This window comes from Mobula hypostoma, chromosome 6, assembly GCF_963921235.1.
Source record: "Mobula hypostoma chromosome 6, sMobHyp1.1, whole genome shotgun sequence".
NCBI classification, from domain to species: domain Eukaryota; kingdom Metazoa; phylum Chordata; class Chondrichthyes; order Myliobatiformes; family Myliobatidae; genus Mobula; species Mobula hypostoma.
This window is the reverse complement of record NC_086102.1, coordinates 49,087,959-49,115,221: the sequence shown is the minus strand read 5'-3', so window position 1 is coordinate 49,115,221 and position 27,263 is coordinate 49,087,959. Positions and strand designations below refer to the sequence as shown.

The window sequence follows — 27,263 nt, the reverse complement described above, 5'->3', positions numbered from 1 at the left end:
AGACCTCAAAAGAGCAGTGCATGCAAGATAGCCCAAGGATCTCACAGAACTAGAAGCCTTTTACAGGGAAGAATGGGCGAAAATCCCCCAAACAAGAATTGAAAGACTCTTAGCTGGCTACAGAAAGCGTTTACAAGCTGTGATACTTGCCAAAGGGGGCATTACTAAGCACTGACCATGCAGGGTGCCCAAACTTTTGCTTCAGACCCTTCTACTTTTTTGTTATTTTGAAACTATACAAGATGGAAATAAAAAAGTAATCGTGCTTAAAGTATTAAAGAAATGTGTCATCTTTAACTTTATGCCTTTTGGAAATCCGGTCATCTTTTACTTGCTTAGTTATTCACAGTAACAGAAATTTTGACCAGGGGTGCCCAAACTTTTGCACGCTACTATATATGTCACCAGACAACTCTTGAGATTAGTTTTCTTGCAGGCATACTCAATAAATCCAATGACCATAATAGAATCAGTGAAAGACTACACTCAACAGGGTGGTCAACCAATGTGTATAAGACAAAAAATAGTGCAAATACAAAAGCAAAGAAAAGTAAATAAATAAACAATAAATATTGAGAACATGAGATGAAGTATCCTTGAAAGTGAGTCCATTGTTTGTGGGAACTATTCAGTGACGGGGCAGTGAAGTTATCCCCACCAGTTGAAGAGTCTGATGATTGAGGGGTAAAAACTGTTCTTGAACATGGTGGTGAGAGTCCTGAGGCTCCTGTACCTTCTTCTTGATTGCAGCAAGAAAAGAGCATAACCTGGGTGGTGGCAGTTCCTGATGACGCAGCTGCTTATCTGTGATAATGCTCCATGTAGATGTGCACAATGGTGGAAAGGACTTTACCTGTGATGGACTGGGCTGCATCCACTACAAGGGCATTGGTGTTTCCATGCCAGGCTGTGATGCAGCCAGTCAATATACTCTCTACCACACTTCTACAGAAGTTTATCAAAGTTTTAGTTGTCTTGTCAAATCTTAGCAAACTTCTAAGGAACAAGAGATGCTGCTATGGTTTCTTTGTAATTGCATTTACATGCTAAGCCCAGGACAGGTCCTCTGAAATGATAACACTGAGGAATATAAAGTTCCTAGACTCATCTACTATAGAAAACATCCCCTCCACATACATTCTATCTGGGCCTTTCAGCATTTGACAGATTTCAATGAGAAACCCCTCACCCTATTAAATTCTAGCGAGTACAGGCCCAGAGCCTTCAAATGCAGCTCATACATTAACCCTTTCATTCCAGGAATCTTCTCGTAAACTCCTCTGGACCCTCTCCAATGCCAGCACACCTTTCCTTAGATAAGAAACTGCTAAGAAAACTGCTCACAATACTCCAAGTGTGGTTTGACCAATTTATAAAGTCACAGCATTACATTCTTTCTAAGACAAGAGACCCATATCTGCTTACTGTACACCCAGTGAGGCCTCACCAGTGCTTTCATATTCTAGCCCTCTTGAAACGAATGCTAACATCACATTTCCCTTCTTCACTGCAGATTTGATCTGCAAATTAACTTTTAGGGAATCCTGCACAAGGACTTTTGCTCCTCAGATTTTAAAATTTTCTCTCTATTTAGAAAAGTCTCCCGTTTTATTTCTTCTACCAAAGTGCATGACCATATATTTCCTGACACTGTATTCCACCTGCCACTTCTTTGCCTACTAAAAGTCTGTCATGAGCCTTGTGGCCCATCAGGCCGGTGCTTATGCTGGTTTCTGAGGTGTGAAGCGACTGAGAGTATGAGACTCCCCCCCACCCCCCAACGCCAGTCTATCGTGAGGTTAACCTCCAGTGTTTTTGCTGGTACCCATTCTCAGCTGGGTAGACTGAAGCATTGTGTGGTTGAGTGCCTTGCTCAAGGCCACACAAGCTGCCTCGGCCAAGGCTCCAACTCATGACCTTCAGGTCGCTAGTCCAATGCCCTAACCACTTGGCCATGCGCCACTCTTTGCTTATTCTTCTAATTTAAGTCTTTCTGTAGCCATTCCAGAATCTGGTGATTCTTGAAAAATCATTACTAATGCCTCCACAATCTCTTCAGCCACCTCTTTCAGAACCCTGGGGTACACCATCTGGTTCAAGTGACTTATCTACCTTCAGACCGTTCAGTTTCCCAAGAACCTTCTCCCCCTGCAGAGGAGAGGGACTTTTGACAAATATGAAGTCAGCATAGAACACATAAATGTTCTGGAGCATGTTGAAGTTCAGAAAGAGGTAGCGTGGGAGCTTTTGAAAAACATTAGGATAGACCAGTCTCCTGTCCAAAACAGGATACACCCTGGGTTACTATAGGAAACAAAGGAAGAGATTGCTGGAGCACTCATGATGATATTTGCTTCTTGCTTGCTCTCAGGAGTGGAATAAAGGACTGGAGGATGGTAAACATTATTCCATTATTCAAGAGTAATAAGGATAATTCTGGAAATTAAAGACCAGTGAGTCTTTATCAATGGTCGGCAAGCTATTGAAAAGAATTCTTAAGGATAGGAATTATGAGCATTTGGAGAAACATAGTCTTATTAGAGATGACCCAACAGCCCAACTGAGTTTTGATGAGGTGACCAACAAATTGAAGACAGAGTGGTGGATGTACTGCATATGGATTTTGGTAAGGCATTTGACAAGGTTGCCCATGGTTAGCACATCCAGAAGGTCATGAGGCATAGATTCATGAAGCCTGGCTGTATGGATTCAGAACTGGCTTACCTCCAGAAGATAGAGGTTGTAGCAGATAAAGTGTATTCTGTCTGGAGGTTGGTAACTAGTGGTGTGCCACAGGGATCATTTCTGGGACCCCTGCAACTTGTGACTTTTATAAATGACTTGGATGAGAAAGTGGATGGGTGGGTTAGTAAGTCTGCAGGATAATACCAAAGTTGGAGGTGTTGTGGATAGTGTAAGAGGTTGTTATTGTTTACATTAATAATATGCAGAGCTGGTCTGAAGACAATAGTTCTAGTTTTCCTAATATTTAATTACAGGAAAATTCTTCTCAGTTTGACTGACAGGCAGGGATTTAAGAATTCTCAAACAATTGAATTGAGAGTAAAAGCTGGAAATGAAGACACAGGAAAAGAATTAGGCCATGCTGCCTACTGATTCTGCTCATCCATTCAATCATGGCTGATTTTATTTAAACCCCATTCTTCTACCTTCTACCTATAATTCTCAACCCCCTGACCAAGCAACTGATGACCCAATTAACCTGAATCCACTGTATTTCCTCCTTTTCCTTGATGAAACCATCAATTTCCTTTGTTAATTATTGTTCCCTTATCTTAACATTACAGGGAGATGATCACCTTTAAACAGCTTTCACTTATCATATGTTGTTTTCCACTCTCAATCTACTTCTGTCAGGTCCTGTCTTAGACCTCTAAAATTAGTACCCTAACTCTATGATCAGAGTTAATACTTAGCGAATTATGATCATTGTTTCAAGGTAACTGCCACAATTTGCGTATCTAATTCCCTAAATCAAGGTCAAGTAGACTCTCATCCCCAGCAGGAGATCTATGTACGACTTAAAAACTTATAGGATGCAATTTAACTTGCCTATTATTGACTGGGAATACCCTAAGGCAGGAGTTCCCAAACTAGGGTACACAGATCCATTGTTTAATGGTATTGGTCCATGGCATAAAGGTAGTTGGGAACTCCTGCTCAAAGGCAAACCCAGTTAATATTGAGCGTTAAAATCCCAGGCTATTACAAACATAAATATGAGATTCTGCAGATGCTGGAGATCCAGGGTAACATGCACAGCTGGAAGAACTCAGCAGGTCAGGCAACAGCTATGGAAACGAATAAATCATCAGGACCTGGAGAGGAAGTGGGAAGAAGCCAAAATAAAAGGTGGGGGAGGAAAAGGAGTATAAGCTGGCAAGTGATAGGTGGAATCAGGGGAGGGGGGATAAAGTGAGAAGCAGTGAAGTGATAGGTGAAGAAGGTAAAAGGCTGAAGGAGGAGTCCAATAGGGGAGGAGAGTGGACTACGAAAGAAAGGGAAGGAGGTGATGGGCAGGTGAGGAGAAGAGAAGGGGTATTAGGGGTTGGGGGAGAGCGAGAACGGGAAATGGAATAAGAGAGAAGGAGGAGAGTAGAGAAGTTATCGGGAGTTAGAGAAATCAGATTGGAAGCTACCTAGATGGAATATGAGGTACTGCTCCTTCAAGCTGGGTGGCTTAGATATGTCCTGTGTGCTCGTGGCCTTCTGATGCTGTAGCCCATCTACTCAAGGTTTGTTGTGTCGTGTGTTCAGAGACGCTCTTCTGCATACCACTCTTGTAACACACAGTTCTTTGAGTACAGTCATCTTCCTGTCAGCTTGAACTAGTCTGGCCATTCTCCTCTGACCTTTCTCATTAACAAGACATTTTTGCACACAGAATCGCTGCCAACTGGATGTTTTTTGTTTCCCATCCTATACAGTGTATGACGCCAACAGACTTGCTGATGAAACATTCCTTATCTGGAAGGATTGTTTGAGAAGTGAAGAGGCAGGTGTAGCACTTGTTCATCTTGCAGGGGCAAGTGCTAGGAGGGACTACACTGGGGAGGGACAAATGGACACAGAGAGCACGACCCCTGTGGAAAATGGAAAGTGGGGCTATGGAAAGATGAATTTAGTGGTAGGATCCTGTTGAAGATGGTGGAAGTTATGGAGAATGATGTGCTGGATGCGGAGACTTGTGGGGTGGGAGATCAGAAAAAGGGAAACTCTATCTGTTATGGTGGCGGGAAGATGGGATGAGGGCAGATGTCTGAGAAATGGAGATGAAGATGAGGACAGTGGAAAAGAAACCACATTCTTTGAAGGAGGAGGACATTTAAGATATTTTGAAATTGAAAGCCTCATCCTGAAAACAGATGTGGAGAAATCAGAAAAATTGAGAAAAGGAACTTTAATAGTGATGGGGTGGGGGGAGAAGAGATATAGTCAAGAAAGCTGGGAGAATCAGGTTATAAAATATGTCAGTAGAAAGTCTGTCTCCAAACTGAAACACTGTCACTTTCAGTTCCCTGGCCCTGATCACCTAACTTTTACTCTGGACATCCAGTCCACATACATTTCTAGCCCCATGAGGAAGGCCAAAAAGGATGGGAAACAAAAAACATCCAGTTGGCAGCTCTGAACAGGAAATCTTTACATGGCCTAAAATTGTGCGACTTTAAAACATTATATAAAAGAAAATTCCAGCTGCGTTAGAACAAAAGCTACCTTTATACTATTCCAGTTTGCATGAATGACCAATCACAAAAGGTCTCAAAGATGGTTCTTGATCGCACATATGAAACTGAGGTTGCTTTGAACACCACAAGAGGAATCCTCGGGTTGGCAGATTCACTGATTGGCTCTATTTCACTGCCTGCAGAGCTATGGGTCTTCCTGTGTTCTGGTGCCTCGTCTTTTTTTTTTGGAATTGCCTGCTCTACTAATGGTTAGTCAGGTCTTGTGCCTCAGTTAGGGTGCCACTTACCACCCCCCCTCCCCCACCCCCAAGAATGATGAATGACCCCCAAGAATGAGGAACGCCCCCCCAATGACTTCTATTTCCCTTAATGCCCCCTTAGGACATGTAATCATCCCCATTGGGAATCACTGACATATAATATTCTTGCAGGGCGGGACCCATTTGAAAACTGCAAGACTTGTCGGGAGTGAGTCATCAAAGTAGCGAGTGAGAGAGCAACATCTTGCAGGGTAGAAGGCTTTTGAAAATTTCAAGTCTCATTGTGAGTGAGTCTGATTTGAGCCAAAGGAAAGAAAGGAGGTGTAAGCAGAAGGGCCATTGTTGGGGTTGGTCAGTGTTAGAGTGGCCTGGCCTTGACTCAACTGGCTTGGGCAAGTACAGGCAGAGGTTCTAAGTAAGCTTCTATGAAGTTTTTTTCCTGTTAGTACATAGCTGGTGCGCTGAGAATGGGTCCAGAGTTAGTGGTATGTTTCTTGTGTGAAATGTAGGAACTTCAAGAGACTCTAGTGTCTCTAATAACTACATCTGCACAAATGCAGCTCCTTAGAACCATTTTAAGGAAGGTAGCCACTCCCACGTTGCAGGAGGCAGGTACCTGGGTGACTGCCAGGAGAGACAAATGGAATAAGTAGTGAGTGCAGAGTACGCTGTAGCTGTTCCCCTCAATAATAAGTTTATTGCATTGGATACTGTTGGGGGAGGTGGGGGGGGGGTCACCTATCAGGGAGAAGGCATAGCGAGCAGGTCTCTGACACTGAGTCAGGTTCTGTGGCTCACAAGAGAAGGTGGGGAGGGGGTAGGGAGGAGTGCAGTAGTGATAGGGGATTCCATAGATAAGAGGAGCAAACAGGGGATTCTGTGGACATGATAAAGTCACCCGGATGGTATTTTGCCTCCCAGGTGCCAGGATCAGGGACCTCTCAGGTTGAGTCAGCAGCATTCTAAAGGGGGAGGATTAACAGTCAGAAGTCGTAGTACATATCGGTACCAATGACATAGGTAGGAAATTGGAGGTCGTCCTAAAGAGTGAAAAAATGGAGCTATGTAGAAAACTGAAAAGCCCGACCTTCAGGGTAGGAATCTCTGGATTAATGCTTGTGCCATGTTCAGTGAAGGTAAGAATACAATGATTTGGTAGATGAATGTGTACTGGGGAATTGGTACAGGGGGCAGCGTTTCAAATTTCTGGTTCATGGGGATTGTATGATTCGCACAAAAAAGACGGGTTACACTGAACCTGAAGGGTCTAACATCCTTCAGGCAGGTTTGCTAGAGCTGTTGGGGAGGGTTTAAACTAATTTGGCAGGGGGATGGGAACTGGAATTACAGGGCTGAGGATGGGGCAGTTGGTGTTCAAACAGATGCAGTGTGAAATGAGACTGAGGAAGAAAAGGCAGATAATAGGGCAAAATTGCAGTCAGTGGGATGGACTGAAGTGTAGCACAGGGGCAATATCAAAAAGAGTGATGAATATAGGATCACAATTGTTATATTTGAATGCACCGAGTATACGGATACATGTGGATAATCTTGTTGTGCAATTTCAGATTGGTAGGTACGATGTTGTGGGCCTGACTGAGACGTAACTGAAAGAAGATCATAGTTGGGAGCTTAGTATCCAAGGATACACCTTGTATTGAAAGGACAGGCAGGTAGGAAGATGGGGTGATGTGGTTCTCTTGGTAAAAAAAAAATCAATTCCTTAGAATGAGGTGGTATAGGATTGGAAGATATAGAATCCTTGTGGATAGAGTTAAGAAACTGTAAGGGTAATAAGACCCTGATGTAAGTTCTCTACAGGCTTCCAAATGGTAGGCAGGATGTGGGATACAAATTACACTGGGAGATAGAAAAGGTATTTAAAAGGGCAATGTTATGATAGTGACGAGGGATTTCAATATGCAGGTAGATTGGGAAAATCAGGTTGCTGCTGGATCTCCAGACAGCATATCTACAAGATAGTTTTTTAGAATAGCTTGTGGTTAAGCAGACTAGGTGAAAGACAATTCTGTATTGGGTGTTGTGTAATGAACCAAATTTGATTAGGGAGCTATAATTTTCTTTCTTCTGCTTAAAGGAAGACTTAGGAAGCAGTGAAAAAATATAACAGAAGTCACCCTGCAGTTTGAGAGGGGAGAATATAATGTGAAATGTATCAGTATTACTGTGGAGTAAAAGGGAATCACAGAGACATGAGAGAGGAGCTAGCTAAAATTGATTGGAATGGGACATTAGCAGAATGACGGGTGGAGTTTCTGGGGACAATTCAGAAGGCGCAGGTTAAATAAACTCCAAACATGAAGTATCCTAAATACAGGATGAAGCAACCATGGCTGAGAGGGAGTCAAAGACAGCATGAAAGCAAAGGAGATGGCATACAACATAGCAAAAATTAGTGGGAAGTTAGAGGATTGAGAAACTCTTAAAAACCAATAGAAGGCAACTAAATAAAAAGCCATAAGGAGAGAAAAGTTGAAATATGAAGAGAAGATGGCCAATTTTTTTCAAATATATAAAGAGTAAAGGAGAGGTGAGACTGGGTATCAGACCACTGATAAATGACGCTGGAGAGGTAGTAATAGGGAACAAAGAAATGGCGGTGGAACTTAAGTAGTTTGTGTCAGTCTTCATTGTGGAAAACATTACAGTATGATAGAAATTCAGGAGTGTTGTTGCTATTACTTAGGAGAAAGTGCTTGGGAAGATGAAAGGTCTGGGGAGGGAGGGAGGGGAGGAGAGAAGGTTGACTCAGGCCATGAGAGGCCTGCGTCGGGCATTTTCATGTGGGGTGTGGGGTGCCCCTCCTTGCACAGACACTAGAGCAATGTGTGGTTAAGTGCCTTGCTCAAGAACACAAACATGCTGCCACAACTGAGGCTCGAACTAGTGACCTTCAGATCACTAGATGAACCCCTTCACCACTTGGCCACGTGCCCAACACATGGTCTGAAGGTAGATAAATCACCTGGACCAGACAGATTACACTCTAGGGTTCCGAAAGATGTAGCTGAAGAGAATGCAGAGGCATTAGTAGTGATCTTACAAGAATCACGAGTTTCTGTAATAGTTCCAGAGGACTTGAAAATTGCAAATATGAATCCATTCTTTAAGGGAGAAAAGCACAAGAAAAGAAATTATAGGCCAATTAGCCTGGCTTTAATGATTGGGAAGATGTTGGAGCCTATTATTAAGGATGAGGTTTCAGGGTACTTGGAGGCACATTATACAGTAGGCCAAAGTTAGCATGATTTCCCTAAGGGTAAAGTTTTCCTGAAAAATCTGTTGGAATTCTTTGAGGAAATAACAGGCAAGGTAGACAGAGAAGGTTCAGTGGATGTTGCTTATGTGGATTTTCAGAAGACCTTTGACAAGTTGCTGCACATGAGGTTGCATAACAAGAAAAGACTCCATGGTATGACAGGAAAAATACTAGCATGGATAGAAGCTTGGCTGATTGGCAGGAGGCAAAGAGTGGGAATAAATGGTTGGCTGCTGATGATTGGTGGTGTTCTGCAGGGTCAGTATTGGGACAGCTTCTTTAGACATTATAATTCAATGATTTGGATGACAGAATCAATGGTTTTATGGCCAGGTTTGTGAACAACATGGAAGTTGGTGGAGGGGCAAATAGTGCTAAGGAAGAAGGAAGTCTGCATAAGGACTCAGACTGGGAGAATGGGCAAAGAAGTGGGAGGTGGAATGTACTGTAGTATAGGGAAGTGTACATTCATGCACTTTGGTAGAAGGAATAAAGGCAAAGACTATTTTCTAAATGGGGAGAAAATTCAAAAATCAGTGGGGCAAAGGTACTTAAGAATTCTAGTGCAGGATTCCCTAAGGATTAACTTGCAGTTTGAGTCGGTAGTAAGAAAGGTAAATGTAATGTTAGCATTCCTTTCACGAGGACTAGAATAGAAGAGCAAGGATGCAATGCTGAGGCACTGGTCAGTCCACACTTGGAGTATTGTGAGAAGTTTTGAGTCCCTTATCTAAGAAAAAATGTGCTGGTATTAGAGATGATCCAGAGGGGGTTCTCAAGAATGATTCTGGGAACGAAAGGGTTAATATACGAAGAGCACTTGATAGTTTTAGCCCTGTACTCACTGGAGTTTAGAAAACTGGGTGGGGGAAAATCACATTGAAACATATTGAATATTGAATGGTCTGGATAGAGTGGATGGAGGGAGGGTGTTTCTTATTGTGAACTAGTCTAGGATCACAGGGCACAGCCTCAGACTAGAGGTATGTCCATTTAGAACAGAGATGAAGAGGAATTTCTTTAATCAGAGGGTAGTGAATTTGTGAAATTCATTGCCACAGGCTGCTATGGAGGCTAAGTCATTGAGTATATTTAAAGAAGAGGTTAATAGATTCTTGATTTCAGGTTACAGAGTGAAGGCTGGAGAATGGGGTTGAGAGGGATAATAAATCAGCCATGATGGATTGTGAAGCAGTCTTCATGGTCTGAGTGGCCTGATACTACTCTTATCTCTTATAGTGTTAAACAATAGCAGTCATATCACTTGAGTCATTCAGTTATATGCTACAAGCAGCAAAACTCTCCAGTATTGCATCCAATGCAGCAGTTAGAGGCATAACTCTACCACCACCAGATATTAATGTACAAAAGAGGCAATTCAAACACAAGACAGTACATTGCAGAATTCCTAACAGAGGCAGTTGGCCACATGCATAGCAATTAGTTATTGACAATAATGTATCCACATTACCCCAGTTAACAATGGATAAAGTGCTTTCACCAAATCTATCTGGTAAGGTGATACTATTATTCAGGATGTCTTTTTACTTATTAGCCCATTAACTGACAGAATGAATATGACATATAACCCAATGCATAACAAGTCAGAATGAAACTAAATAACCAACCTCTTTAGCTCTTTGGACAGCATCACTTGGTGGATTTCTTATCTGTGGTGATGACTTCGTGTTGATCTTGTCATACAACTGGTAGGAAAAAAAACAAAGCAAATTTCAAATGAACAGGAAAAAAAACCAATACAAGATTAAGCACACTTGCTAGAGTCACTGTTGACAGTGTTAATAAGTGGCACTGCCTTACAAGCTACTCATTGATGCCCATTTAGGGTTTTGCTAGCAGCATTTGGCTCCAGACATCATCTCAGCCTTAGTTCAAGTAATCCCCAAAAGAGTCTAATTCTGAAGGTGATATGAGAGCTGCTACCCTTGACATCAAGGTGCTCTGGTAAAACTGCTCAATGGGTAATCAAAGGGAATACACTCCGAAACTGGAGTCCTACCTCACACAATGGAAGATGATTGTAGTTGGAGCTTAGTCATCCCATCCCAAGAATTTTGCAGCATGAGTTGTTCAGGTCAGTGCCCTTGCCCAAACACAATCAATAATCCATTATGGTCAGAAGTGGGGGTATTTGTTAGCATTGCAGAATATTTAATTGCATTTGCAAAATCTCAACAAATAGAGCTCGTATGTAGCAAGACTACAACAGTACGCAGCCATGGGCTGAAAAATGACATGTAATATACATGGCAACGAGGAGAATCTAACCACCTACACTTGACATTCAATGGCATTACCATCACCAATGAAGGTCATCATAGACCAGAAACTCATCCAAAACAGCCACATAAATACCCTGTGGTTCCAAGAGCACTGTTCCCTCTAAGCTGCACATGTGCACGGCCACACAGTAACTGAAACAATTCTGCGCACCACGCCTTTGTTGTTGCACAGCTAGAATTTTCTTTTATATAATGTCAATATAATTTTGGATTTGGAAAAGAGAATGCGGTACAACAGACAAAAAAATGGTGCCTTTATTATGAACTACAACAAAAGCATTGCCACAAAAACATCTCAGCAATCCTGTTATTTCAAGTTTGTTGTTTCTGAGAAAGTTAAGACTGCTTCAATTAAGACGTTCACTGATAGGCTGATCTATGTGCTTAGAAATTAAGAATTTGAAGAACTGTCAATTCTTGTTGACATTGTTGGAACATTTCAAGCTTCTAGTGCTGACTGCGAATATGGATTCAGTCTTATGAATTGAATGAATGAATGAATGAAAGAAATTTATTTTGGTCAGAACAAACATAACAAAATTCAATTAAATATAAATCCAGAAACACTCTAGAAGTGGAGCATTTGGTTGATCTAATGGTTTGGAGTTTGTAAAATGTGTACAGGATTGTTTTTTGCAGCAATACATAGAGGTACCAACTAGAGAAGGGGCAGTGTTGGATCTCCTGTTAGGGAATGAGATAGGGCAGGTGACGGAGGTTTGTGTTGGGGAGCACTTCGGGTCCAGTGATCACAATGCCATTAGTTTCAATATAATTATGGAGAAGGATAGGTCTGGACCCAGGGTTGAGATTTTTGATTGGAGAAAGGCTAACTTTAAGGAGATGCGAAAGGATTTAGAAGGAGTGGATTGGGAGAATTTGTTTTATGGGAAGGATGTAATAGAGAAATAGAGGTCATTTAAAGGTGAAATTTTGAGGGTACAGAATCCTTATGTTCCTGTTAGGTTGAAAGGAAAGGTTAAAAGTTTGAGAGAGCCATGGTTTTCAAGGGATATTGGAAACTTGGTTTGGAAAAAGAGAGGGATCTACAATAAATATAGGCCGCTTGGAGTTAATGAGATGCTCGGATATAAAGAATGTAAAAAGAATCTTAAAAAAGAAAGTAGAAAAGCTAAAAGAAGATATGAGGTTGCTTTGGCAAGAAAGGTGAAAATAAATCCAAAGGGTTTCTACAATTATATTAATAGCAAAAAGATAGTGAGGGATAAAATTGGTCCCTTAGAGAATCAGAGTGGATAGCTATGTGTGGAGCCAAAGGAGATGGGGGAGATTCTGAACAATTTCTTTTCTTTGGTATTCACTAAGGAGAAGGACATGGAATTTTGTAAGGTAAAGGAAACAGGTAGGGAAGTTATGGAAACTATGATGATTAAAGAAGAGGAAGTACTGGCGCTTTTAAGGAATATAAAAGTGGATAAGTCTCCGGGTCCTGACAGGATATTCCCTAGGACCTTGAGGGAAGTTAGTGTGGAAATTAGCAGGGGCTCTGACAGAAATATTTCAAATGTCATTAGAAACGGGGATGGTGCCGGAGGATTGGCATATTGCTCATGTTGTTCCATTATTTAAAAAGGGTTCTAAGAGTAAAACCTAGCAATCATCGGCCTGTGAGTTTGACGTCAGTGGTGGGTAAATTGATGGAAAATATTCTTAGAGATGGTATATATAATTATCTGGATATACAGGGTCAGATTAGGAACAGTCAACACGGATTTGTGCGTGGAAGGTCATGTTTGACAAATCTTATTGAATTTTTTGAAGAGGTTACTAGGAAAGTTGACGAGGGTAAAGCGGTGGATGTTGACTATATGGACTTCAGTAAGGCCTTTGACAAGGCTCCACATGGAGGGTTCAATCGTTAGGTATTAATATTGAAGTAGTAAAATGGATTCAGCAGTGGCTGGATGGGAGATGCCAGAGAGTAGTGACGGATAACTGCTTGTCAGATTGGAGGCCAGTGACTAGTAGTGTGCCTCAGTGATCTGTACTGGGTCCAATGTTGTTTGTCATATACATTAATGATCTGGATGATGAGGTGGTAAATTGGATTAGTAAGTATGCAGATGATACTAAGATAAGTGGAGTTGTGGATAATGAAGTAGGTTTTCAAAGCTTGCGGAGAGATTTAGGCCAGTTAGAAGAATGGGCTGAAAGATGGCAGATGGAGTTTACTGCTGATAAATGTGAGGTGCTACATTTTGGTAGGACTAATCAAAATAGGACATACATGGTAAATGGTAGGGCTTTGAAGAATGCAGTAGAACAGAGAGATATAGGAATAATGGTGCATAGTTCTCTGAAGGTGGAATCTCATGTGGATAGGGTGGTGAAGAAAGCTTTTGGTATGCTGACCTTTATAAATCAGAGCATTGAGTACAGGAGTTGGGATGTAATGTTGAAATTGTACAAGGCATTGGTAAGGCAAAATTTGGAGTATTGTGTACAGTTCTGGTTACTGAATTATTGGAAAGATGTCAACAAAATAGAGAGAGTACAGAGAAGATTTACTAGAGTGTTACCTGGGTTTCATCACCTAAGTTACAGAGAAAGGTTGAACAAGTTGGGTCTCTATTCTTTGGAGTGTAGAAGGTTGAGGGGGGACTTGATAGAGGTATTTAAAATTATGAGGGGGATAGATAGAGTTGACGTGGATAGGCTTTTTCCATTGAGAGTAGGAGAGAGTCAAACAAGAGGACATAAGTTGAGAGTTAAAGGGCAAAAGTTTAGGGGTAACATGAGGGGGAACTTCTTTACTCAGAGTGGTAGCTGTGTGGAACAAGCTTCCAACAGAAGTGGTTGAGGCAGTTTGATGTTGTCATTTAAAGTTAAATTAGATAGCTATATGGACAGGAAAGGAATGGAGGGTTATGGGCTGAGCGCAGGTCGGTGGGCCTAGGTGACAGTAAGTGTTCAGCACGGACTAGAAGGGCCGAGATGGCCTGTTTCTGTGCTGTTGTAATTGTTATATGGTTATATAATGAAGATTAAGACATAGCTTTCATCCAGGTGCAAAATTAATCTGGACAGTGTTCTTAGATAATGGATTTGTAAGAAAGACAGATCAGAAAATGTTAATGAAATGTGAAAAATTTTCTTTGTTATACTTTATTTCATTATACCTTTAATTAATAAATAAAATAAAAAAAATGTGATCTTTCAATCTTCATTCTAAATATTCATAGTATGCATATTACAAAAAAGAGACTTTTAAAGTGCCACACAGTTTTCAGGCTACGTAAAAATTTCCTGCCTAGGGCAATGGTTAGTCCGCACAGCCGTAAAAAATATTAGAGGGAACATTGACCAAGAGCCAGTCCAGTGCAGGACATCCTTCAGTGAGCAAATTAATGCCTTTCACAAACTAGAGAGACAGGTACAAGTAAGGATTACGATAGTATGCTCTCCACTTGCATCAATAAGTGTAGAATCAAACCTTTCATTAACTCAAAATCAAACAGGATGCAAACACAAAATACTCTGCAGACGCTGGGGTCAAAGCAACCCTCACAATACGCTGGAGGAACTCAGCAGGTCGGGCAGCATCTGTGGAAATGATGAGTTGACGTTTCGGGCTGGAACCCTTCATCAGGACTGTAGAGGGAAGGGACATAGGCTCTATAAAGAAGATGGGGGGATGGTGGGAAGGAGAAGGCTGGTAGGTACCAGGTGAAAAACCAGTAAAGGGAAAGATAAAGGGGTTGGGGAGGGGAAGCAGGGAGGTGATAGGCAGGAAAGGTGAAGAAGGAATAGGGGAAAACACAATGGGTGGTAGAAGGAGGCGGAACTATGAGGGAGGTGATAGGCAGCTGGGGGAGGGGGCAGAGTGACATAGGGATAGAGGAAGGGAGGTGGAGGGAATTACTGGAAGGTGGAGAATTCTATGTTCATACCAAGGGGCTGGAGACTACCTAGACGGTATATGAGGTGTTGCTCCTCCAACCTGAGTTTAGCCTCATCATGGCAGTAGAGGAGGCCATGTAATTCATACCAAGGGGCTGGAGACTACCTGGACGGTATATGAGGTGTTGCTCCTCCAACCTGAGTTTAGCCTCATCATGGCATTAGAGGAGGCCATGTATGGACATATCTGAATGGGAGTGGGAAGCAGAGTTGAAGTGGGTGGCTACTGGGAGATCCTCTCTGTTGTGGCGGACGGAGTGGAGGTGCTGTCTGCTGGAAGTTTCCATTGATTTTAGCGCTTCTATTGTGAATGGTAATTGATCTTGTGAGTAACGAATTCAAACTTGTACAATTTATAATGATCAATATCCCTAATCTGTCCCTGACCCACGCAGTTGTCCCCACAAGCTTCAAGATCGCCTCCATCGTGCCAGTGCCGAAGCATTCCACTGCCACGGGCCTGAATGACTTCTGTCCAGTTGCACCCACTCCCATCATTGCAAAGTGCTTTGAGAGACTGGTTCTATCACATCTGAAATCCTGTCTGCCCTCTACCCTGGACCCCCATCAATTTGCCTATCGTACCAACAGGTCAACAGAGGATGCCATCTCCACGGCACTTCACTCTGCCCTGACCCACCTGGACAGCCCCAACTCTTACGTCAGAATGCTGTTCATTGACTTTAGTTCAGCATTTAATACTGTGATCCCCTCCAAGCTAATCACCAAACTTCGCCAGCTTGGTATCAGCGTATCCCTCTGCAATTGGACCTTGGACTTTCTGACTAACAGACCCCAATCAGTTAAGTTAGACAACCTCTCCTCCTCCACTCTCACCCAGAACACCGGCATGTCTCAAGGCTGTATGCTGAGCCCTCTTCTGTACTCCCCTTTCACCTATGACTGCGTTCCTGTACATGGTTCTAATTCCATAATCAAGTTCGTAGACGACACCACGGTGGTTGGTCTGATCAGAGGGGATGACGAGACGGCCCACAGGGACGAGGTCCAGCACCTGGCTGCGTGGTGTGCCGACAACTATCTGGCCCTTAACACCCAGAAGACCAAGGAGATCATTGTGGACTTCAGGCATGCCAGGAGTTACACTCACGTCCCCATCTACATCAATGGAACTGTAGCGGAGCGTGTATCAAGCTTCAAATTCCTTGGTGTCCACATTTCCAAGGATCTCACCTGGTCCCTGAACTCCTCCATCCAGATCAAAAAGGCGCAACAGCGCCTTTATTTCCTGTGGAGCATGAAGAAAGCTCACTTCTGTCCCAGGATACTGACAGACTTTTACCGCTATACCATTGAGAGCATACTCACCAACTACTTCTCAGTGTGGTATGACAATTGTCCCATATCGGACTGTAAAGCACTCCAACGTGTGGTGAAAACTGCCCAGCGGAATATCAGCACCCAATTGCCCACCATTCAGAACATCTACCATAAACACTGCCTGGGCAGGGCAAAAAGCATTATCAGGGATGCATCTCACCCTAACCATGGACTTTTTACTCTCCTCCCATCCGGTAGGCGCTACAGGAGACTCCACTCCTGCACCAGCAGGCACAGGAAGAGCTTCTTCCCTGAGGCTGTGACACTGCTGAACCTCTCATCACAGAGCTAAGCAGTATTGCATCCATATTGTACTGTCTCAGTACTTTTATACTTGTGTGCTGTAGCACTTTTTTTATTCGCAGTTATTTTGTAAATAACACTATTCTTTGCATTTCTGGTCAGATGCTAAATGCATTTCATTGGCTTTGTATTTGTACTCTGCACAATGACAATCAAGTTGAATCTAATCTAATCTAATTGATAAGCCAATTCTGCATAAAAATAGCAGTTTTCTCTTCAGGCTTCAGAACAGCATGGGCCAATGCTGGCCCTTTTGCACAAGTAAAAATATAAAGAATGCTTCAGTCGTAAGTGTGCTTACGTTCTGGACCTAGTTAATTTAGTTATTTTATTTGATAATCAGCAACGACAAGGGCATCTTCATATGTAATTCTGAACATTCATGAAACAATACTGTTAATATAACTTTATTTTTGTTCAGTTTCACAAGCATAGGAACTGCATGTTAAAATATGCACTTTTTAAAACTGATACAACTGTCAAAGTCTATAATTTCTGAGACTTCTCATTTACATGTAAGATTTGGTGAAATGCTGTGAAGCTATAAATATTTCACATCCATCACTTGGCAAACATGAGGCCACCAAAATATCCCACCTGAAATTAACACACTGAATACAAAACCACTTTTCATTAAATCATCTCAAATAAATAAATGCACCAAAATGAAATACAATCGTCTCTTTACAATAATGAATGGAAAATGTTTTTTAAAAAATTGTAAATACTTATCACGCTTTAGTTTGGAGTTGTGGCAGGTGATACCACATTGGTGGGGCTCATCAGCAAAAATGATGAAACTATGTACAGGGAGGAGGTCAAACACCTAGAGAGTTGGTGCAGGGATAACAATTTGATGCTTAATGTCACCAAAACCAAGGAGATGATCGTCGATTTCAGATGGTCTCAGCCTGAGCACACACCCCTCAGCATCAGCAGCTCCACAGTGGAGAGAGTGGAAAGCATCAAGTTCCTTGGGGTGCAGATCTCGGACAATCTCACCTGGTCCAGGAACACCACTGGGATTGTGAAACAGGCCCAGCAGAGATTGCACTTTCTGAGGAAGCTTAAACAAGCATCACTCCCCACTAACAACTACATTCTACAGAGGCGTGGTTGAGAGTGTGCTGACCTTTTGCATCACAACCTGGTACTCCAGCTGCAGTGCTGTTGACAAAAAAGCCTTGCAGAGGGTGGTTAGGGGAGCAGAGAAGGTTATTGGGGTGTCCCTACCTTCTCTCCAAGACCTCCTTCAGAGTCGATGCCTCCAGAAGACACGGTGCATCATTAAAGACCCCTCACACCCTCTCAATGAACTGTTTATTCTTCTGCCATCAGGCAGACGTTACAGGAGCATCAAAACTAAAACCACAAGGCTACTAAACAGCTTCCTCCCACAGGCAGTCAGACTGCTAAATAACTGCACCACCTGACTCTGCTTTGGACACTTTTAACTTGCACTGGACACTTATAACTGATTTTAACTGACATGTGGCTGTTGTGTTTTACTATTTATTATTATGTTTATTATTCAGTGTTGCGTTTGTTATGTTATGATTGCACTGCCCCTGAGAAACACTGTCTCATTCTGCCCTGCAGAGCTGATGTATGGTTAGAATGACAATAAAGTTTTTTGAATTGAATCTTGAATCTTAAAAAATGAAAATGCTTTGAATTATGAATGACAATGTAAACAAGTAGGGCAGGAAGATAAAGGCACCAATGTTTTCAGTTCCTGCTTCTCACTCAAATGGAAGTTGTAATAGACTTATTTTCTAAATAAATCTATGCATTACTGAAAACTAACTCTTTAGTTAAATAGCATTATAACTTGGTGAGTGATTCATTTTATAGTGCAAATCCAAGACTCTTATGACACCATGACTTGGGTAATTATTTACTAGAAATGTAGTATGTCAATTCTGTCTGTTAAAAAAAGAGCTGGTAAGATCAGGAGGGAATTAATGTTGTTTGATGCCACTGTTCTTAGACTTGATGCACACTCCCCCAAAAATCACTTGCACTGCTTAGAATTTATATCATCCTCACTTTGTTAAAACAAATATAACACTGTGAAAATAGTTTAGGCTAATTATGGGGCCCAATTAATCTTATGTACTATATCCTCAAAGAAATTTAAGTAATAAGATCATTCTAAAGTCCACTTACATTAACCTAATCTTGATTTTTCTCTGCCATTTTGTAACATTGTTTTTTTAGTGTAAACAAGAAATGCTATCATTGGGCCATTGCGCAAGAACTGACCCTGATAAAATTGACTGTTATTTGAGAGAAAAAAAATGTTAGTTGCTAGGGTAATGAGGTGCTGCGGATTATTTAAAACCAGAATCTGGTTTATTATCGCTAACATATCGTGAAATGTGTTTTGTGTCAGCAGTACAGTGCAAGACATAAAATAGATAGATAGATAGATAGATAGATAGATAGATAGATAGATAGATAGATAGATAGATAGATAGATAGATAGATAGATAGATAGATAGATAGATAGATAGATAGATAGATAGATAGATAGATAGATAGATAGATAGATAGATAGATAGATAGATAGATAGATAGATAGATAGATAGATAGAGCAAAGCAGGAGTACGCTCACTGGCCATTCACAAATCCGAAGGCAAACAAGTCATAAAGAATCCTTAAAATAAGTCTGTAGGTTGTAGAATCAGTTCAGACATGTGATGAGTGAAATTATCCACATCAATTCAGGAGCCTGAACTGGCATCTTTCATAAGTTTTATATTTACATATTTCTTATTCCTTTAATTTTTTTTGTTTTAAAGGCAATTACTTTTTCACAATCTTCACCAATGCTAATTGCTAAATGATCTTTACGTTGATCAAAGCTGGTCACTGACCTCAAGGTTTCACAACATTATGATTACTTGCAAAATAAGTTAGACATAAAAGATATCCGAGTACAGGATCTATTTTCTTTCCTTCGTATTATATGTTGAACCACCTGAAGCAATTTCAAATATCATTTTAAGCTATTGCCACCCTTGATTTATATTGATATAAGATGACTTTTGGTTTTCTTAGGAATAATCCCATTCTGTAAATGATGACCTTCCATGAATTCTGTACAGGATTAATTGGATATTTTATTAAACCTTTAGTTTGTTTTAGTTGAAATCTATTTAAAGTTGGAGTTAGAACTAACGAAGCAAGATTTAAGCAACAGAAAACAATTGTAGGATGGTTAATGCATCCTCTGGAGATAGGTGGAGGATACTCCATCCTGGACTTACTTTTAATTTCATATCATATGCTGGTGATATTATATCTGATTGATTTTTCCATTTTTTCCCCTTTATTCTTTCCACATGTATTGATTACACCAAACCAACAAATCATAAAGTTTATCAATTAATTTTTAAAAACATAATTCTTTATCCAACTCATATCATTTCCTTATACACAAATGAATTATGGTGACTAATGTAGTGGTTATTTACTGAAATAATAATCTAGAGAGAACTGGAGGTTCAATTCTATTATGGCGGTCTGAAAATTTAAATGCAACTCAAAAAAACTGAAAACAGAAGGCAAGATATCAGTAAGCGTGACAACAAAACTACTGGGAAAAATTTAGATTCAGCATAGGGAAGGAAAATCAGCAACTTCATCTGGTCAGACCTCTACGTCATTCATATTCAAGTTATATACTTCTTCACAAAAGGATTCAACAATACCCACAGTTATCTCAAGGAAATTGGTGAGGTTGTGTAAACATGGTCTTCTCAGCCAGTAATGCTCTTTCCCAAATAAGCATTTTAAACCTAGCAAAATTTGAATAGAGAAGTGATAACAAATACATGGAAATCTGACATCACATGGCTTTTCTAGTTCCTCATTTTAGCATGACACACTGCACTGATCTGGACTTGGTTGGTCAGACTACTGCTAGCAGGTGTTGCTTGGACTCCCTAGAGCCCTGATTTGATTTTTAACTCTAATTACTTAATTAGATCACCAGCAGCTGAGAAAACTTTTGACAAACAGTGAAGTTTATAAAGCACCTAAAGCTTTGCTTTCAAGACCACTCCAAAAGCTGTCAAGCTTTTGGAAGACTTCCTGACATTTAAAATCATACTATTAAAATATGAAGTGAACAATAACATCTTAAAATAAATGGACCCAAAATACACTGCAGAAAACCATCCAAACTTTAACCTCATTCTTGCCTACTTCTCAGCATCAGAATAAGAATCAGGTTTAATATCGAAATTAGTTTTGCAGCAGCAATACAGTGGAAGATAAAATTTACTGCAAGTTACAAAATAAATAAATAGTTCAAAGACAAATAAAGTCATGTTCATGGGTTCATAAATCTTTCAGAAATCTGATAACAGGGAAGAAGCAGTTCCCAAATCATTGAGTGTGGTTTTCAGGCTCTTGTACCTCCTATACGGTAGCAATGTGAAGAGAATATGCACCAGATGGTATGTGTCCTTGATGATGATGCTGCCTTCGAGGCACTGCCTCTTGAAGAAGTCCTCGATGGTGGAGAGGGTTGTGGAAGTGGCTAAATCTACAACTCCCTGCAGCTATATGCGATCCTGTGCATTAGAGGCTCCATACCAGACTATGATGCAACCAGTCAGAATGCTCTCTACCATACATCTATAGAAATTTGCCAGTCTTTAGTAACATACCAAATTTCCACAACACCTAATGAAGTAGAGCTGTTGCATGCCTTCTTTATGCTTACATCAATGTGTTTGGCACATTGCAGTTGTAACTTTATTTCATGTAAATAGGATCATTACTAGGTCTAACCTGGTACAGAATCAGATCACAGGTCAGAAATGCATGCTGCAGAACTAATGGCATTTTCCAGCAGGATTTGGTCCATTAAGAAAGCAAAAATGATCAATATTTAACTCAACTATTTTAATGTTGGCATTTTACCATAGAAACCATAGAAACTACAGCACAGAAACAGGCCCTTTGGCCCTTCTTGGCTGTGCCGAACCATTTTCTGCTTAGTCCCACTGACCTGCACACGGACCACATCCCTCCATACACCTCCTATCCATGTATCTGTCCAATTTATTCTTAAATGTTAAAAAAGAACCTGCATCTACCACCTCGTCTGCCAGCTCATTCCATACTCCCACCACTCTCTGTGTGAAGAAGCCCCCCACTAATATTCCCTTTAAACTTTTCCCCCCTCACCCTTAACCCATGTTCTCTGGTTTTTTTCTCCCCTTGTCTCAGTGGAAAAAGCCTGCTTGCATTCACTCTATCTATACTCCTCATAATTTTATATACCTCTATCAAATCTCCCCTCATTCTTCTATGCTCCAAGGAATAAAGTCCTACCCTATTCAAGCTTTCTCTGTAACTGAGTTTCTCAGGTCCCGGCAACATCCTTGTAAACCTTCTCTGCACTCTTTCAACCTTATTAATATCCTTCCTGTAATTTGGTGACCAAAACTGAACACAATACTCCAGATTCGGCCTCACCAATGCCTTATACAATCTCATCATAACATTCCAGCTCTTATACTCAATACTTTGATTAATAAAGGCAAATGTACCAAAAGCTCTCTTTATAACCCTATCTATCTGTGATGCTACTTTTAGGGAATTTTGTATCTGTATTCTCAGATCCCTCTGTTCCACTGCACTCCTCAGTGCCTTACCATTAACCCTGTATGTTCTACCTTGGTTTGTCCTTCCAACGTGCAATACCTCACACTTGTCTGTATTAAACTCAATCTGTCATTTTTCAGCCCATTTTTCCAGCTGGTCCAAGTCCCTCTGCAGGCTCTGAAAACCTTCCTCACTGTCTACTACACCTCCAATCTTTGTATCATCAACAAATTTGCTGATCCAATTTACCACATTATCATCCAGATCATTGATATAGATGACAAATAACAATGGACCCAGCACTGATCCCTGTGGCACACCACTAGTCACAGGCCTCCACTCGGAGAAGCAATTCTCTACTACCACTCTTTGGCTTCTTCCATTGAGCCAATGTCTAATCCAATTTACCACCTCTCCATGTATACCTAGCAACTGAATTTTCCTAACTAACCTCCCATGCGGGACCTTGTCAAAGGCCTTACTGAAGTCCATGTAGACAATATCCACTGCCTTCCCTTCATCCACTTTCCTGGTAACCTCCTCGAAAAACTCCAATAGATTGGTCAAACATGACCTACCACGCACAAAGCCATGTTAACTCTCCCTAATATGTCCCTGTCTATCCAAATGCTTGTAGATTCTGTCTCTTAGTACTCCCTCCAATAACTTACCTACTACGGATGTTAAACTTACTGGCCTATAATTTCCCAGATTACTTTTTGATCCTTTTTTAAACAATGGAACAACATGAGCCACTCTCCAATCCTCCGGCACCTCACCTGTAGACAGCAATATTTTAAATATTTCTGCCAGGGCCCCTGCAATTTCAACACTAGTCTCCTTCAAGGTCCGAGGGAACACCCTGTCAAGTCCCAGGGATTTATCCACTTTAATTTTCCTCAAGACAGCAAGGACCTCCTCCTTTTGGATCTGTACAGTTTCCATGATCTCACTACTTGTTTCCCTTAATTCCATAGACTTCATGCCAGTTTCCTTAGTAAATACAGACGCAAAAAACCTATTTAAGATCTCCCCCATTTCCTTTGGTTCCGCACATAGCCGACCACTCTGATCTTCAAGAGGACCAATTTTATCCTTTACAATCCTTTTGCTCTTAATATACCTGTAAAAGCTCTTTGGATTATCCTTCACTTTGACTGCCAAGGCAACCTCATGTCCTCTTTCAGCCCTCCTGATTTCTTTCTTAAGTATTTTCTTGCACTTCTTATACTCCTCAAGCACCTTATTTACTCCCTGCTTCCTATACATGGCATACAACTCCCTCTTCTTCTTTATCAGAGTTGCAATATCCCTTGAGAAGCAAGGTTCCTTATTCCTATTCACTTTGCCTTTAATCCTGACAGGAACATATAAATTCTGCACTCTCAAAATTTCTCCTTTGTAGGCTTCTCACCTACCGATCACATCCTTGCCAGAGAACAACCTGTCCCAATCCACGCTTTTTAGATCCTTTCTCATTTCTTCAAATTTGGCCTCCTTCCAGTTAAGAACTTCAACCCTAGGACCAGATCTATCCTTGTCCATGATCAAGTTGAAACTAATGGTGTTATGATCACTGGAATCAAAGTGCTCCCCTACACAGACTTCTGTCACTTGTCCTAACTCGTTTCCTAACAGGAGATCCAATATTGCATCCCCTCTAGTTGGTCCCTCTATATATTGATTTGGAAAACTTTCCTGAACACATTTTACAAACTTTAAACCATCTAGACCCCTAACAGTATGGGAGTCCCAATCAATATATGGAAAATTAAAATCCCCTACCACCACAACTTTATGTTTCCTGCAGTTGCCTGCTATCTCTCTGCAGATTTGCTCTTCCAATTCTCGTTGACTATTGGGTGGTCTGTAATACAATCCCACTAATGTGGCCATACCTTTCCTGTTTCTCAGCTCCACCCATAAGGACTCAGTAGACAACCCCTCTAATCTGTCCTGCCTGAGCACTGCTGTAATGTTTTCCCTAACAAGCAATGCTACTCCCCCACCTTTCACTCCTCTGCCTCGATCACATCTGAAACATCGGAACCCTGGAATATTAAGCTGCCAGTCCTGCCCCTCCTGTCGCCAAGTTTCACTAATTGCTATAACGTCATAATTCCACGTGTCAATCCACGCCCTCAACTCATCCGCCTTCCCCACAATACTCCTAGCATTGAAATATATACACCTCAGAAGATTTTTACCACCACTCACAACCTTTCTATTAGCGGATTTGCTTGAACTTTTAACATCATTTATTTTCACCCCAGCCACACTGTCGGCTCTGGCACTCTGGTTCCCATCCCCCTGCAAATCTAGTTTAAAGCCTCCCCAATAGCACTAACAAACCTCCCTGAAAGGATATTGGTCCCCCTGTAGTTCAAGTGTAACCCGTCTCTCTTGTACAGGTCCCACCTGCCCCAGAAGAGGTCCCAATGATCCTGAAATCTGAAACCCTGCCCCCTACACCAGTTCCTCAGCCACTTGTTCATCCTCCAGAGCATCCTATTCCTACCCTCACTGGCACGTAGCACAGGTAGCAATCCTGAGATTACCACCCTCGAGGTCCTGCTTTTCAACTTCCTACCAAGCTCTCTATACTCACTCTCCTGGACCTCCTCACTCTTCCTTGCTATGTCATTGGTACCGATGTGCACCACGACATCTGGCTGATCACCCTCCCACTTCAGAATGTCATGCAATCGATCGGAGACATCCTTGACCCTGGCACCCGGGAGGCAACAAACCATCCTGGATTCTCTGTCACGACCACAGAACCTCCTATCTGCACCTCTAACTATCAAGTCCCCTATCACTACCGCTCTCCGCATTTTCCACCTAGGAATTATACATCTAGGATTTATGCATAATTGACTGCACAGAAAGAATTTGAATTTCATTTTGTTTATAGATTCTAGTTTCTGTACCTGAGCTTATAAAGCATGTCTCTCAAAGCCTTTCAAACTCAATAGCCTCTGTACTGTTCATTTAAAAATATAATCTATTCTCTTTCATTAGTAACCTGCAGCTTTGCTACAGGTCTTCTAGTCAATTCTTCTAATAAATAGCAAATGAAGCTGTGAATTCTCATTCTGAAAATACAGCTCCTGAACAGCTCTAGTTTAAAAACCTGGGATATCTATAGTTGCATACTGAAGAACATGGAAAAAAGAGTAATATGCAATTATGCCATCAAAAATTCATACTTAATTACCTGTATCTGTATTCTTTACTTTTATGCAGAGATATTGTCCAGTGACAATTTGGAAAGTAAATACATTCATTGTTTTTCCTTACATACTGTCATTACTGAAATAACTGAATGAATGATCATTATTAAAAACTGTTTAAAAATGTTAGTGTGCCACATTGTATTTCAATATGCTATTAGTTTTCTTTCTAGTCATTTCCTATAAGAATTTAAAGTCAAGATCAGAAGAAGTTTTTGAATATTAGACTACCAATACTTTGCACATTTCACCACAGTTATACCAACTTGCAGTTGGTATCATATTATATTGTGCTCATCCTACACACAATGAAAGACATGGAAATTGAGCGAGCAATGTAACACAAGTAAGTTCTATTTCGACATCCACCCACCTCCCAATTTTATGATGAAAAAGGAGCATTATGCCTGATTTGAAAGGGAGTAAATTTCCATATGAATTAACTAACAATCCTCCAGTAAAACTGAAAGAATTTGAAATTGCAAGAACATGTGAACACTGTAAATAGAAGAATTAGATGTTCTAATATGTTTCAATTAATATCAAGAAACACAGAGCTTGCCATTCGTTTATTTGTTACACCACAAATGCACGAAAAAATGCTCAAGGTAACTTCACCCAAGGTGTCAGTACCTCTCTCAGGTGGTGCATTGAATAACTTACTGATGTGACAACAATAATATAGACTTTGGGAAGATTTAGGCCAAAGTCACAGACATTTTAAAAACAGTTGTAGACGACTGTGACCCCACAAATTCATTCAGAACCTTCCCTAACCATTAGCTGATGTACCATGAGATCTGCAATTGGCTGAGGGCCAGATCAATGACGTTCAGGTCTGGTGACCAAGTAAAATACAAGACATCCAGATATGATCTCCAGAAATTCATCTCACATGCTAATTGGGAATTCCGGACCCAACTTGAATCACTGAAGGGCTGTGGTAGGACTTGAATGCTACCACCTCTACAAAATGAAACCAAGTGACATTGGTGACAATAAGGTTTCATTCCTAGATGAGCTCATTGCCTTTTATGTTAGCTTCGACCATCATTGAGGCACCTTCAGAAACTCCCACAGCCCCCAATGACCCTGTGATTTCAGTCTCTGAGACTGATGCAAGATCATCCTTCAGGAGGGTTAACCCATGGAAAACATCTGGCCCAGATGGGGTACCTAGCTGAGTACTAAAGACCTAAGCTGATCAACTGGTTGGAGTGTTCACTGGTATTTTTAACCGCTTGCTTCAGTAGTCAGAGGTACCCAGCTGCTTCAAGCAAGCTTCAATTATACTGGTAACAAGAAAATGGTAACCTGCCTCAGAAACTATGGTCCAGTAGCACTTACATCCACTGTGATGAAGTGCCTTGAGAGGTTGGAGATGAAACATATCAACATTTGCCTGAAAAACAGCTTGAATCTGCTCCAATTTGTCTACTGTCATAACAAGTCAACAACAGATGCCACTTCATTGGCACTTCACTCAACACCTGGATCATCTGGACAATGAAGATGCATGCATCAGGATGCTCTTCACTGACTACAGTTTGACATTTAACACTATCATTCACTCAAAACTAATCAATAAGCTTCTAGCTCTAGGCCTTAATACCTAAATGTGGAATTGGATCCTTGATCTCCTAACTTGCAGAGCCAGTCAGTTCGCATTGGCAACATCTCCTCCACAATCACCATCAGCACAGGTGCACCACAAGGCTGTGTGCTAAGCCCCCTGTTCTACTCATCTTATACTTATGACTACGAGGCTAAGCACAGCTCTATTTCCATA

At 41.1% G+C, this 27,263-nt stretch overlaps 1 protein-coding gene across 8 annotated transcripts in view; it reads right to left on the bottom strand.

Annotated features, from left to right (window-relative positions):
• caska (calcium/calmodulin-dependent serine protein kinase a) overlaps positions 1–27,263 on the bottom strand; it is a 415,030-nt gene that overhangs the window by 76,979 nt on the left and 310,788 nt on the right. For all 8 annotated transcript variants that reach the window (XM_063050785.1, XM_063050787.1, XM_063050788.1 and 5 more), the window contains exon 12: positions 10,379–10,456. In XM_063050785.1, the coding sequence (XP_062906855.1) occupies positions 10,379–10,456 (78 nt within the window). The remainder of the gene's footprint in view (positions 1–10,378; positions 10,457–27,263) is intronic.